At 39.9% G+C, this 16064-nt stretch overlaps 1 protein-coding gene across 1 annotated transcript; it reads left to right on the top strand.

The window, feature by feature from the left end:
- Positions 1–4724: 4724 nt before the first annotated feature.
- On the top strand, positions 4725–10916 carry LOC308140959 (transmembrane protein 235-like; the record flags this gene model as incomplete). The annotated part of the gene is made up of 4 exons (XM_080510938.1): positions 4725–4896; positions 5868–5945; positions 7867–8004; positions 10672–10916. The coding sequence occupies 4 exons, from the start codon at positions 4725–4727 to the stop codon at positions 10914–10916; spliced, it is 633 nt and encodes a 210-aa protein (XP_080367064.1).
- Between the last annotated feature and the right edge of the window lie 5148 nt (positions 10917–16064).

The following is a 16064-nucleotide window of genomic DNA, read 5'->3' as shown; positions in this document are numbered from 1 at the left end:
GAGATAGGGTGAGGAGCTCAGTCACCAGGGAGGAGCTCGGAGTAGAGCCGCTGCTCCTCCACATCGAGAGGAGCCAGCTGAGGTGGCTCGGGCATCTATTTCGGATGCCCCCCGGACGCCTCCCTAGGGAGGTGTTTCGGGCATGTCCCTCCGGTAGGAGGCCTCGGGGCAGACCCAGGACACGCTGGAGGGACTATGTCTCTCGGCTGGCCTGGGAACGCCTTGGGGTGCCACCGGAGGAGCTGGAGGAAGTGTCTGGGGCGAGGGAAGTCTGGGCAACTCTGCTCAGACTGCTGCCTCCGCGACCCGGCCCCGGATAAAGCGGTAGCCAATGGATGCAGTAAAGTAGATTACAGTGAAGTAAATTCTTTTCAAGTAGAGTAATACAGTCGAAGAGTGAAAATAAAGGGATCATGAAATACTACTTGATGACACTAATGGGCATCTAATACATTTTTCACCCTAAATTACACTTTTGTCTTTTCTTTCTTGATATGAAGGTATGAAATGAGCTTTATTGATCGTTTGATCTGTTTGATCGTGGGGGTAGCACCATCTGGGGAGATAATAAGTATCTCAGTTTTGGCAGAGTTCAGTTGGAGACTGTTTTCACTAAACCACTGCTTCACTTGTGTGAGACAGTTGATTCGGGAGCTCAGTTTGTGTGCCTCGGCAGTCTTAAATGAACAGTACAACTGAAGGTCATCTGCAAATAGATGATAGGACACGTCACTGAACTTCTGGATTATTCAACCCAGAGCAATACCATACAATAAATACCAGAGAGGCCCCAAAGCAGAGCCTTGGGGCACACCGTACAGAGGATTGCCAGACTCTGACATTATCTGGTTGACAGACACACTGAAGGTTCTACCACTCAGGTATGAAGAGAACCATCAAAGCACTGGACCCGACATTCTAATCCGGTCGCGTAACCTGTTGATCAGAGTCAGGTGGTCGACCGTGTCGAAGGCTGATGAGATCGACATCCAATAAGACCAACACCTTGCATCTCCCTGAGTCTGTGGACATCATGATGTCACTGGAAACTTTCAAAAGAATGGTCTCTGTCGAGTGGTATTTACGGAACCCTGATTTTGAAGCAAGAGGATTTGTGCAGAAATAAGCTCCATCCTCTACTGCATGCATCACACAATGAAACAAGTTCTGTCGAGTCCAGTTGGATCCTGTTTTCTTTCACACTAGAATTATGAAGCACAGCAGGGATCAATAAAGTGTTCCCATTTCTGAATAGTAGTGCAACAAAATTTTATAAATAAGGCACTTATAACCGTTTTATTCACCTCCAGTGCACGCTGTATCTCTGGGGTACCTTCCAGTCTGCCTTAACTGTGCTTCAGCTTCAGAGGTCTTACAACTTAAAATAGTATCTGCTATAATTGCACATCTATTGTTATACAATAGCTCTTGAAATTATTATATGTATTATGGCAAAATGATAGTGTTTTGGATTCCTGTTGAACATAAAAACTACACCCGCATGCATGGAATAACACTATTTGATTACTCAAGGGCTACATATTAAAGTTCCCTATTTCTTATCTACAAAAAGATTGATTGGACTTTCTTTTGGTATTGGTCACACCTGCTTTTATGAAAAGTGTGAAAGGCTGCTTTTTTTCTTTCCAGGGGGACAACCCTCTCACATAAAGCACAGCTACAAAGGAATGGCTTCAAAATATCTTCTTGGCCAAGTCGGAGTCCGTTTCCCAGTGAATTGAGAATTTATGGCAGCAGTTTCAATTACCTTTTACTCACCTGCAACTCCCCGTGCAACTTGACAGAGCCTGGGCAGTTTAACAAGGAATGGAGTGAGAGTGCCGTCTCAGAATGTGAAAAGCTGATATCTGCAGGTCCAGGCGGTCAGACTGAGGAACTGGATGAATGCTGCTGCCACTTTACTTTGGCTGCTTTGAATCACTCTTATGTTTAATTGTGCCCTTTCAGGATTTGCTTTTATTTTTGTAAATATTGTGCAATAATTTGACATATTGTGGCGGTCACTTAGCAATAGAGGAGGATGTACTGTACCTGATTACAATAAATGGCAATACTGTTTTAAAATATGTAAATGTACACAAATTGGCTTTAAAAAAATTGTTAATTAATAAATAATTAGTATTTAAAACAACATTTTAAAATTAAATCCAGTTTTAAAGTAACTAGTACTTGGAGCAGCTTGTGAGGGAAGTACTTTGTAGTTTTGATTTTAATATTTTTTGAACACTATTTCAACTTGTAATTGACTATTACCATAGTCTTTCCACCTCTGTAAATCACAGGTTTAATGATAAACATATGACTTGTGGTAATGTTGAATATCTCAACTTGCAATAAAAAAATAACAAGATCAGCGATGTCTCCCGGAGGTGATCTAAAAATTATCTGAAGCTGCTCATGATTCATAGATACTGTGGATATGGGCAAATGATAAAGTTACCTACAGTTAGAAGCTAGTTATTAAGAAGTTGCTGTTGTTGAAAGTTCACACCACTGATTTCCATATAACACAGGTGTGCTGGATTATATAAAGCGGTCATTACTCTACTACTTGTTTGTGGATGAATTGCAGGTGAATGCAAGACTGACTTTAATGAACTTATGGTGCCTTCCAATGGCTGTGGTAGAGAAAGAACCTTTATGTCTGTGGTGTAGTTGGAGGTAAAGTGGTGTATTTTTATTTGCCTTCCATCTGCTCCTGTCAGGATTCAGGAGTAGAGCGAATCACGTGCCTCCACTGTTACCTCCACCACCTTTATGTCTTCTTTTACTAAATCCATGAATCTTTGACAAGGTTGTCTTCTTCTCGTCTCTGGCAGCTCTCGCCACAAGATCTGTTATTCAATATGTCCACCATTAACTTTCAGCATCTCGAAACCATCTCAATCTGGCTTTATGTCTCACTCATAAGCTGTACTTCAGATGTGTTTGTGTTTAACTCCTTCCAGCCTGACTGGATCGTCTTGGACAGTGCCTTTATGTGCAACCTACACAAAATGGCAGATATCTCTACTCTCTTGTAAATGTGCCATTTTCCTCTTGCTGCAGTCCTTCAGCTCTGACACTTATCTTCACCCATGTCACCCTGCCTACGCTTTCTTCTACACCTGGACTGTCCATCGGTCTGGATGGTTGACCCCAATCACTAACAGTCAACCACTTTCCCCTCCTCTTCATCTTCACCATCTGCATCCTGCTATTAGATTGAGCAATGTGACATGTAGTGTTGCCACATTTACCTTGAAAATGTAATGTAATTACTGATTACGAGTTTACTTTAATCAGTACTTTATTTTACTTTACTAATTACTTGTTTTTAAAAGAAACTAAGTTATATTACAAGTCACTTTTTTGTTGCTTTCAGCAGCTGTTCCTGTAATAATGCACATTTAGTGCAAACAGAAAGATTTTGGAAAAGTTCTACACATAAAATATTTGTTCCTCCAAGTGAAAGACAGCAGACTACAGTTGACGTAAAGAATAAAAAAAAAAAGATTGAACTCATGAACTTGAAAGCTCAATGCTACATCATGTACAGGCAGTCAAAGGACACAATGACCTGGATGTTGCGGAAGAACTGGAACCTCTTTGATGTTCATTTGGACTGTCATGTTTCCTTTTTCTGCGGTTCTGCATTGAGCTTCTGCAGTGAGGTACTGTACAGTTTAAATCCTATATTCTGTATTAGATTTTCTACCACTGTGTGCTTTTTAGTGCTGTGACCACATTTCACTGCTACACTGTTTTTACCTTTCTGGAGTGACAATAAAGAACATCTATTCATTTCTTCTATTCTATTCACAAATCAATCTCCAGATAGAAAGGATGTTTTTGATTATAGCTTATCACAACATACATTGAAAAACATTCTTCGGGAACAGTTGAAAGCTGTATTTCTCAGAACCTTTGGTCAAGCCTTTAAGGATTAACATGTTCTGGCGGTTCAGACACACAGCAAATATCGAACAAAGACATTATTTTTGATCATACTTGGAATAAAATTTGCAAACAAGCAGAATGAAATCTCACTGTTTATAGTTTCTGACTTTTAAAATGCCTTTCTTATGAGTAATGAAAGATTCTATTTGCTTTAAAAACGCCATTATTTACAGTAATTACATATTTTGTACTGTTTTGTTCAATCTAATGAATCATAAAGGGGCCGCCAAAGACGCACTACAGTCACAGGGCACACTGGGCACAGATTTTAATGCAGTTTGTTTGTAGTAAATGCTATGTTCCATCAAGTTCGTGAAAGACACTCCTTAGATTACAGCACGCTGAGCATATAGTATTAACTTGGAATATTTTGCCGGAAGTGAAGTGCTGTATTCCTGACGATTGACCATGGGGGTTCAATTTGGAGACGCGCTGCTGCAGCACACAGTCTCCACAGCCGCCTCACTGTTACAAGATGCCACAGACAAACATCTCCATTCATTTGTACTTCTGTCATTTTCTTTCACGCTCCTGAAGTGGGGATAACTACTGGAACTCTTTTCCTTTTTTTTTTTTTTTTTTTTTTTTAATTACCCCAACACTCATTTCTAATTTTTCTAGGATGGAAAAACTGTACTTTGCGTGGACACAACTGGGCAGCTTTTACGCGCCGCAAAGCTTCGAGCGTCACGACAAATTACAGCGCAACAAAACAATAACACTCGTGGAGTATTGCCTCAACTGAGCCCTGCGTGGACTGTAGGATGAAGTACGGAGCGGTGGTCCTCATGGCCGGGCTTTCAGGTTTGCTTAGTTTCACCCTCCTCGCTGTAGCAATAGGGACTGATTATTGGTACATAATCGATGTGAACAAGCCCAACCACACCGGCTCAGATGACATGAGTTCGCACTCCGGTCTGTGGAGAATCAATGAAGGTATGTCTATTTAAATCCAGTCTATACTTGTGTGCGTTTGTGAGCTGTCATTCTGATCCTAAATACTTTGATGAAATAATGTTTCCCCCATTTACTCTCGTCCTGCTTTCCTGTGATTTGTTTTGGCATAACCGTATGCGCGTAAAAGCAGCTGTACGTGTGTGCGACGTGCTTAAAATTGAAGATTCAGTCCGGTGATTCAGTCTCACCATTTTTTAATAGACTTTTGTATCAGTCAGGTCTGCACTGGGGTTTTATTGTTTGGTTTTTTTGTAGTAGTAGTAGTCGTAGAAATCTTAATTAATTCCCAATTCCACCCCAAAATTGAATTTTCTGTGCGTTAAAGAGACCCTGCTCCGTTGCAATGCTGTTCTTCATTGATCTTGCCTCCGACGGTGCTGCTATATCGTGTTAATTATCAGTTGCTGATCTATACTTGGTGTCTTCACCATTTTGGAGAGAAAATTGCAGGTAGACACACTGTAGCGAGGACAAAATGCTTAGTCTGAAGGGATATCAATGGCTCACATGTGTATGACCCTGCAGACAGCTGCAGGTAAACATATGGATCTAGGAGGATGCAGGGGAAAATCTGTGGGTGACTTTGGACACAGCTGTAATATTAAGCCTGTTTTCTGCAGTTTGGGCAGCTGGATGTGTCCTATTTGTTTCTAGTGGTGATTACAATTCTGAGCCAAGTAATGAGACTTCATGGATCTCCTCAAGCAGGGCTCAAGCAGTGCTCACCTGTGATCCAAATGGTGGTACAAATTGTCACTCTGCAACATGCAGAGCTCAAGGGATGGAGCCAAAGAAACATTTTTTTTGTTTGTTTTTCAATTTTTGATGGTAATTCCTGATCTCAAGGATTGCAAACATTTGTTTGGTATATCAAAGTGCAATTTTGTGAAATCATGCAGCTGTGACATACAGCCACTGCAATGTGTAACCTTTTACTCTGACATTTTCAGGAGGAAACATGAGTTCAGTCATCCCTTCTTTCACTGCAAATATGTCCAGCCTGTCAGCAGTGGAGAGGCACCTTCTTGGTGAGTGGGTTTGTTCATGAATACATATAATTCTTGATAATAACATGGATTTCAGAACAGTAAGTCCACACATGTGACTGTTTTGCAAAAGTAATGCTGTCACTTATCAAATCCACAGGAGATACTATGAGTCAATGCTGGCATTTTCTAGAGAACAGTGTATAATTGTAGTTTGGTCACATAAATGGATGCTTTTGTGAAATCATTGAAATTTGAGGTTTTTTTTTAAACAGCAGCACTGAACGGACTGATTGTAACTGTAACTCAAATGTCCATTATCACAGAAGCTCTCGGCAAGTTTACTTCTACACCATGTACTGGCAATGTGAAAGAAAACCAATGGCTCCCTGGGTGGCAGAAATCAATCTGCAGAATGTTAACAGTTTTTGAATGATTTCCCTACATGTAATGCTGCCAAAGCCTTCATTCCAGTCTCGCTTTTGCATCATCTTTTTGTGCTTTCCTGTGTCTTTATCCCTTCTTTGCTTCTTGTTGTTTTCTGCTCCTTGTGTTCCCATATCTTGTTTTATTTCCTGTCAATTCCTGTTTTCATTTTTTGCTTCTGTGAGAAATTTCTTATCAGTTTCTGTCTCATGTCCTCTTGCCATACTTGTATCTTGTTCTCCTCTGTTCCCTTAGCATATGTAAATGTTCCTTTGCTCCTCCCTCGTGTTGATTAGTCCCACCCCTCCGTTTTTGCCCTCTCCTTACCAGTATGTAAGCCAGGATCCTGCTTTAGTGACCATGCTGGTTTATCTCCCATTACCTGTCGTGTCACCTGCACTGTTGCTGCTTTGACTTTCATACTCTTCATACAGCCACATTGTTTTTACTGTGTTTCGTAGCTTTTCCTCTACAATCTTGACAAAGGTGAAATACTTACAGTTGTGTTGCGTTCAGCCCCAGCAGAATCACATGCACCTTTAACATATTTCCACAATTTGACCATTTCATGAAAAAACAAATGATTGACAAAAAGAAATGGCTTTGTTAAAAATGAACTTGATTGATTGCTTCGTTTTTCTGCATCAAGAACATGTGTGATTTTAGACTGAAAACTACAGCGTGGGTTTTGAAACCCATAGAAATCATCATTGGCGACTCCAGTAAAACAAAAGAAAAAAAAAGTGTGCAATATAAACTCAGTCAAAGAAGCCCACTGCCTTCTCTGATGTAAAGCTCATTTAAAATGGAGCGAGGCCATGTGGACAGGTCTGCTGTGGTCAGATGAAGTAAAATGGGATGTTCTCTTTGGAAACTGCTGACATTGTATCCTGTGGACGAAAGATGCAAGGGAGCATCTGGCTTGTTATCTGTGCACAGTTGAAAAGCCAGCATATCTGATGCAAAAGGGTTGATCTGCACCCATAGCATGGGCAGCTTACATATCTAGAGAGGCATGTCAATCTAAGAAGAGAGACTTTAAAAAAAAAAAAAGTTTCTATTCAGACCTATTGGATATTAAACATTACGGTACCTTGTAATGTGTAAACCATACCTTGCATCCCATTATAATAGCATAGCTTCAATAATAGGCCTGTCTGCAGTCCAGACTTTATACCAATAGAAAACAGTTGGCAGCATAAAAGAAAAACTGAAGACGACACAAGACTGTTAATGCAGCTAGAATTTTACATTAAAGAAATAAAAGAAAATAGGACAACATTCCAAAAAAAACTCACTCCTTGTTCAGAAACTCACAGACCATCGAATAAAGAAGAGAAGCTTCACAATAGCAAACATAGACCGGGTTGCTGCTCTCAAGTGCTTCAAGCGTCTGTGTTGTGTTGTGTTGTGAATAAAACATGAGTTTCTAGGCTTTGTTTTGCGCCCACATCACACGTTATCCCAACCCCTATTTTTTCCGATTAAGCATCATATTAACCTCCGTGCATTTGTCTCTGTGTGTGTGTGTCCTCAGGCTTGCACAAAGTGGTGGTCATCTTGTTGCCCCTCAGCCTGGTACTGCTGGTGTTCGGCTGGATCTCTGGGATTGTCAGTTCATTGGCCTGCAGTCCGAAGCTGCTCGCCGCATCTGGGTCTTATTTTCTCCTCTGCAGTAAGTCTACTCCCAATGGTTTTTGTTTTGTTCATAGGCAGGACGAATACAAGTGCTTTGCTGCTTTAGGTCAGTGTGTAGGATTTACAGCATGAGGATGATAACAACACATCTTAGACAGTGTGTGTTATTTGTGCAAGTGTGAACAGTGGCGGAAGCTGAGTTTTCAGTGTTTGCGCTGTTACATAGTGAAATGCTGTCACTTAGGAAACGCTGAAAACTCAACTGCTTCAGTCCACAGCTATATTTAGTCTTTCTCAATACAAGCACTTTATTCAAAGAGGATGATGGTCAATGAAAAAGAAAATTGCTATTATAGTTATGTAAATATTACTTCTTCCAATTGATTGGACAATTTTGGAGTTGCGTATTAAATATCTCTGAGAATATTACAAATCCCATTCCGGGAAATTAAGTGGAGACAGGTAATGATTTCCTGCTTTCGTGGGGCAGAAGAAGGGATTTCATGGTGGGAACAAGATATCAGGACCAAGTCTCACAATACTACATTTTAATACGGACTCCTCTTGATGTAAATACATTTATACCAGGACTGTCCTGTGTGAAATTAATATGCAATGGTCATACATTGCTACCATTGAACACAAAAATGTTGTTGAACAATTTTACTTAAAGGCATTTTTCCCCTTACATCTACACAAAATGAGTCAGGCTGCTTCCTGATGAGCCTGAACAAGATTTTTTTTAGACATGCCAGCGTTGAACATTCTCAGTATGGAAATTGACATAATTAACAGAATTGATCACAGCAATGCGACTGATTGCTGATGACTGTGAAGTGATGCTCAATTGCAAAAAAGATTGTTCTTGATTGTAAGATCCAGAGAGATTTCTACTCGGAATCATCTGCAGCCTCTTCCTCGTTTCATTCTTTCCAGGGTGAGCACAAAACCATTTTATTTACTCTTTGTAGAAACTCAGCTCGATCAGTTATCTCCAGTCTAATGTAGAAATCTTACAAAGACATGTGTCTTTAAAGGATTTAGTATCATGCATTTTTCAGTTCAGTGATATAAAAGGCATTTCCAACAGAAGATGTAAGACCGAGTTGGGGGGGTGGAAATGTCCTGGGTTTCAGAGAAACAAACAGGAGATGCTTTCATCAGCAATTCCATAATAGAAATATTAGTTTTTCCCTTGTGAAAGGTTCAGCTGTTGACCAGTCACATTAAACACTCTGTCAACCAAAGGGTGCATACAAACAGATCGAAACTCACAGAGGGAATGAGTTTGAATCTCCATTTGGGTACAATTCAGGGTGTGCATGAATCTGTCACCGAGGCAGAAGGCCTTATTATATACTGTGTCATCTCTGCTGACACACACGACCTCTCATGTCACACAGAAGAGACAGCTAATTTCATGGCTTTGCACCAAATGTCCACATCTCTACATCAAACGAGCAGCGAGCGTACAGCTCTGCGGCACACAAATCCCCCCCTCATGCAAGGTAAACAGAGGAGGAATAATGCTTTTCTGTGTTTTGTTTGGCTTTTTTCTTTCTCTATTTGTAAGATAAACACCTTTCTGTCAGAGACTTTATGTTGATCCACTGGGGTTTTGCGCTACCCTCACTTACATCATGTCATCCAGCCTTGATGTATTTATCTCCATTTTCCACCGCTGCCTTTCATCTAAAACAGTATGGCCTAATCCCAGAGCTTTATCTCTATAAAATATATCCTTTTGATTTTTTTTTTCAAATGGACCTCAGGCCTGTACAACTTTATTCTGTTTAGCAAACACATGTTTCTCAGAGGAACAGCAGATGTGCGTCAATGTTCGAATGTAAACCTGTGCATTAGAGGGAAACATCTATTGAAAACAGCAATTTCTCTTGGAGACACCCCATTGTGTGTGTCACCCACGATCTTTTGAGTCATTTTGAAATTGCAGTTGCCCACCGTTATTCCCATGAATTTGAACCTCCATTGAAAGAATCTTTCTTTGTCCACATGCAAATTAGCCAACCTATTGAAGAGACAAGCCCACAGTTGTGAGCTTAAATAATCAGTAATTAACAGAGGTTAATTGCCTTTAAGGAATGGACTGTGCGCGGTGACCCTCTCTTTCATTGCGCTACTCCAAAGGTCAGTCTGAATTGCTCTTTTAATGATCCAATATTTAAAGTGTTGTGAGGTTGGCATTTAATGATGTCATTTTTTATTTGCCAGCCTCCATGGTAATTGTTATGCTGGGCCTATTTTTATGTCTCTGTTTGGGAACACAAAAAGGGAGAAAATAAGCTTGTTATAGTCGCCGCAGGTTTTTTCCTCGGTATTAAATGATCAGATTAAAATTAGCGGCAACTCACTGGGATAATTTGTGTCTGATTGAGAAAGACATCTTATTGACTGGCAAGATTGGTAAAAATTTAGTTTTTTTTTTTTTTTTGAGTTTGTGTTTTATGATCAACTGATTTTTGTCAGGATATGTGTGTTGGGAGCGTACCTATCCAAATGCAAAAACCAAACAAGTGTGATCCATTATGGTAATGAAGCATGCAGCTGTTGGTCTTCGTGTCCTGCGGTTTCATTCCATTTTCTTCAGACTCGACCCGTTTCTACCATGACAGCGACAAGACAATCTGTGAAAATCTTAAAAGGTTTGGTCTTTCAATGTCTGTCCGTCTGTTTGCATCAACAGGTGTTTTCACTCTGTCGGGGGTCAGCGTCTACATCAAGTACTCACATCTGGCGATGGATGAGTTCCAGCGTCTTGTGCACCCTGAGAATCTGGCGTATGTAGATACATCTTTTGGCTGGTCCTTAGCCTCAGCCTGGCTCTCCTACAGCCTGGAAGTGGCGACCGGCCTGCTGCTCCTGCTGGCTGCCAGAATAACTCAAATGAAGGGGCACTATGACTCTGGTGTAGCTATCGCCATGCTGTAGATGTAGGTTTTTCCTGCTGCCCAAAATAAACTAAAAAAAACCCCAACAAAAACAGAGTTGTAATATTTTGGTTAGATATACATTTGTCTTTGTTTATTGTAAGACTGAAATAAATAGCTCTGAGGTTTTCATGTAAGTCAAAAGCTGTGAATGTAGACACAAGAACATCTGTTTCTTCTTCGGTTCCTCTCACTTGTTGTGACGCTTGCCTGCCAGTCATCCTCGTGGCACGATTTTTGCGTCCATGGTGCCAGTTTGTAACAGTGGTAAAAATGTGCCTGCATAAACATAAAAGCAACACAAACCCCACTCAACACGCAATCACTTTTGAAATGATTAAATTCTAACATTTCAGTTCTGCAGTGTGTTTCAGTCTCGTCCCCATAAAGCGAAATCAACACAACAAAAACAAGCTGCTAAAATTAATGGGTTGATATTCCTGTGACGATTTTTACTCGACTGTTTTAGACACTATATGTTATTCTGTATCTAAATACATTTTGCATTCTAGTGGAAAAAAACACGCTGATTCAGCAGGAGGAAACAGCCAGAAGACACGTCACATGTGAGAAGCTTTTGTGTTCCCAATAATTCAAACTGGAGCAGCAGTGACATTGCAGCTCTGTGTGCCAGAGTAATTTAGCATTTCACTGCTTTGTAAAAGCAATTAGCATGCAGTCATTTGGCTGCTGTGTATTTCATTTTTTGGGAACATTTGTTTTTTCCCGTTCGTTCTATAAAACGTCTTTGCTTAATCCATCGGTAAATACATACATCTTGAAGACAGAATTGAAAATACGCACACTCTTGGGGATGCCATGAGCCTTTTTCAGAAATATAGAATATGTGCTTGTGTTTTTTTTGTTGCCTGTGTCTGTGTAGGTAATGGTTTAATATTGTATCTATTGTATCTTGTCAATGTTCTGAAAGTGTAAACTCCCGAGTTAAACAAACAATCTGAAAATAACACTTGGCTGTAATATCAATGACTTTGTCCACTTTTTGGAATCAAAACAAGTCCTGGTTAACTGAATGAAGTTTTATTGTCTGCCGTGAAACATCAATCCATCTTCGGAGAAAATGCGTTTATGACATTTATCACTAATCAAATTTCACAAAATGTCCTGAGATGCCAGGCAAAAACATCTCCCAAAGAATGGCAATTATACACTCGCTCATGCAGTGCCTACTTGTTTTATATTCTGTTTACATTACAATTGAAAGACAACAACTGCAGCAATTTATTTTTCCTTGGGTCAAATTGGACATCTGCCTGCCTCTGAATGTAAATGAGGCACATTGGGAGGCCAAAGCGAAAAGGAATCACGAAAAGAGCTGCCGGAGGGAACCTCAGGGACGAATTCAGAAATGTTTGACACATAATGTTGCAAAGCTGTTGTTTATAAAAGTCCTGTTAATTCACATGCAAAGTAGGTTGCATTGAAGGCGCTTGGTCTTTGTAATTGGACTTAAGATATTCTGTGCTTCAGTGATATTGGTAGCAAGCTTTAACAGGTGGGAAGGTGCCTGAATAGCTCAATAACACATTTTGATTCCCCAGTGAGAAATGTAGGAATGTAAATGGTTCCGGTTCCAAAGCATGTGGAATGTGTCTATTTGATTGTGGCCCATTTCAACACTGGAAAATAAACAGTTTCAATTAGAATATTGTAATTGAGACCTGATGTGCAGGCTTGTGTACTGCAGAAGTGGAAAGACCTCTATACACTTCAACTGAAGTAAAGTACCTTTATGTCACTCGAATTGTGCCCAATTACAAGCAAATGTACTGCTGTCAAAAGCACATTACATGTCATTTGCATTGTGTAAGTATAAATATATAAAATGAGTCTATGCTAAAGAAATGTAGATATAAAACCTTTGTTTTTCTTTTTTAAATGTGTAGCATATAACATCTTAGTTCAATATGTCTTTACATTGCACCAATAAGTCAGATGAGACAAACAACAGTAGCAAGGTCATTCTGAAGACCTTTCCTTGAGCGCTTACATCAGGCTTGCAATATAAGTTTTCACCACAAGATAGTGCATTAAGCCACCGAACAAAGTGACAGCAGGATTAGATAACACAACTGTGACTGAGGCTGTTGGATGTAGTCTATGTGATGAGTAGATGTACAAATTTACTACTGCAACGTCCAACCAGAAACAGGAGCACTAATGTGCCAAATCTATAAAAGTCAGGCAAAGGAGAGATGAACACCAAATGTAACACAGAGGCATGATTGAAATGTACAATAGTTTCCCTTTAAATGAATACATCTTGAAAAGATTGGCCAATTCTTGTTATGGGAATACTAGTAGTGTTAGTGTTTTTGATTCACCAGCTGTCTTCAGATTGATACTCTTGCATGGCACAAAAACTAACTGAGAAAATAATACGAAATATCCCGAAGGAAAAAAAAAGAAAACCCACAAAGCGTCAGCTCAAATCCAAGAGGCAATTTTGTCTCAAGTGGGAATTTGAACCACAAGATGTGAACCTGCACTAAACTCGCCATTAAATCTCAGGGCTCAACCCTGTAATGGGAAGAGAAGGGCAAAAACCCTGGCTAAGGGGGCTCATGGCAGAGATGGACGTTCAAGCATTAAAAGATGTGTTTATAGAAGTGTTTATGTTTGTGCCATGATTTAATGCACAACTGCCTGTTAATCACAACCCAAACCATGAAACATAGTGTCCACTCAGCTGTTTGTCTGGTGAGCACTGGCCCCGTAATCCTGCCTCAGATGGTACCGAGAGGAGAGAGCTATAAAAGAAAGACCAAAGTGCAGTGGCACAGTCTTGCAGTTCTTTTTTTATATATTGGACCTGCTGAAATCCCATTAAAGTTTTATTGAACATAATAATTCAATCCGCTATGGCGGAAGAACCCCAAAGTTGGTGCGGGGCCATTACTCTTCGGTTTGCGCCCTTGTCCTTGACAGAATGTCTCAGATTTAGACGACCGCCGGGTTTTCATTTGAAGAATTTACCTTTCATCAAAAACTATTTTCCTTGATCAAAAACTCTCTGTTTTTCTAAAATGTTCAAATACAACACATTCAAAAATAAGCCCGTGGCTGCATGAGGAGACCTTGAGTTGATTTGTGAAGCTTGTCTGTCTTTGTCATTATTCTGAAATTTTCACAAAACAGACTCATGAGTATGGCTGGTGACATTTTCGAAAGATTTATATGAATGTTAACGGTTATTTCCATCCGAGTCAGCAGTGAATATTCTGACCTGACTCAGCATTACTGGGATTATATTGTACACGTTACTGCTCTATTCATCCATTCATTAATTCCGCAGCTTCCCAAACTATGAATTGGGACCCAAAGTGGGTTCCTGAATGATTATTTTTGGGTCTCCAGATGGTAGAGTGAAATTAGCAACAATTTTGTCAATTTATTTTTTAAATGACTCAATTAAACTAAAGAGCTTACTTTAACACCATATGGTGTTTTGCTCAAATGCAATTTACCGCTTTTAAAATGTCATATGTTTTGCATATGGGTTCCTGGCCACAGTATTACTGTGAACGTAAAGGTTTTCATTTCACAGTTGAAAGGTTGAGTTTAACAATGGCTCGCAATTCTGGACAGATATAGTATATGGATGTTAAATGCACTGTGTGCATGTGTGTATATTTGAATGTATGTAACACATTCATTGATAGGATCACTTTATTTAGTACTACGCTTCTTCTGGGTTTCTTTTGTTTCGGTGACAAGGGTTATAGTTTTGAAACCTTTCATTTGAATGTTTCACAAATTCAGACTAGTGAAATGTTCTCCACCTATCTGTGTAATATACCACTTCATTCAGTTGATCACAGTCTATGCCCAGAGAGACAGACAATCACACACTCACATGTGCACCTATTAACAATAACAATACACCACCGGTCAGGTCCAATGAAGGTTGAATTACACGGGCTTGAGCAGCTCTTTCTGTCTTTCCATCCTAATGCTCAGCCTTATTCTTTCATAAATACTTAATTGGACTTTGTTCTGACTTTTTTTCTTTCTGAAACATTTGTCACTGTAACAGAACAAAGTTTAGTAGAAGCTTTTCATTATTGTGTTGAACATGTGCTGAAAGTCTCTATAGATTATCTGCCCCATATGAAGCAAATGTCCTGTACTGCTAGCCTTTGTGGAAAGGTGATAATTTTCTTTCTCCAGCCTGCCAGCATAAGAAATAAAGCACTCAATCTCATGTTCGAGTGACGTAAATACAACACTGCCTCAAGGGCAAGACTGTTACTCACTGGAAGTAAGAGACTAGCTAGTATTGGTGCAAAGGATTTTTATTGATGGAGTGTCATTGAATGACATATTTTCAACAGGAGCGCATTGCAATAGGGACCTTATATGACATACTGGATGATTTAACATTAATTGGTTCTGACTTGTCACAATATTTTTTAAGCATATTTACCAATTAGCAGATGTTGCTATGGTCGTGAAGCCACAATAACACATCCTGTCAACACTGTTTATATTTCCATAGACAACAGCCTACTTTAGCTGTTTTCTAAGTTCAGAAACAGCTTGGTTTTTAGTTTTTACAAAGGATATGTGAACAGTAGACATTCACTGTTTTGTGTGTATGTGTTTAAGAAAGTATTTTCTTTGAAATGCCCCCTATACTTAAATCGACTCACTGTGCTGGGAGGATGATCTAGTAGACATAATGGGAAAATAACAATCCATTGAGGTGCCTGAAGAAAACAACTGAGCTGTGTGCATCTGGCATATGTGTTACATTCTTACTGAAATAATTCTAAGGGTGGATTCTGCTATTTTCACACCGTCTCCTTGCAGTTCAGCAGGGGGTGTGGGTGATTAATTCTCCAACACTTTCATCCACACATTTTGATTCTCGCCATCTTTCTTCTCTGTTGTGGTAGCTGCTTAAATCTGCCTCCACATCACACCGGCTCAATCGAGTGCCAATGTAGAGATCTGCAAGGAGATGAAGTCTCTGGATTGAGTGGTCTCATAAAGCGGGGAGGGACCTGGTCCCTGGAGGAATGTGGAGAAGATGTGTTTTGTCTTATCCGACAATCACTTGAAAAGTTAATGAGACTTGTCCCCTGCTCAGCGAGCTCCAATAGTAAAGGGAACATTCAGCAAAATT

This window comes from Blennius ocellaris (genome assembly GCF_963422515.1).
Source record: "Blennius ocellaris genome assembly, chromosome: 16".
In the NCBI taxonomy this organism is placed as follows: Eukaryota; Metazoa; Chordata; class Actinopteri; order Blenniiformes; family Blenniidae; genus Blennius; species Blennius ocellaris.
The sequence above is the reverse complement of the archived record's forward strand: the minus strand, read 5'-3'. Positions and strand labels throughout refer to the sequence as shown.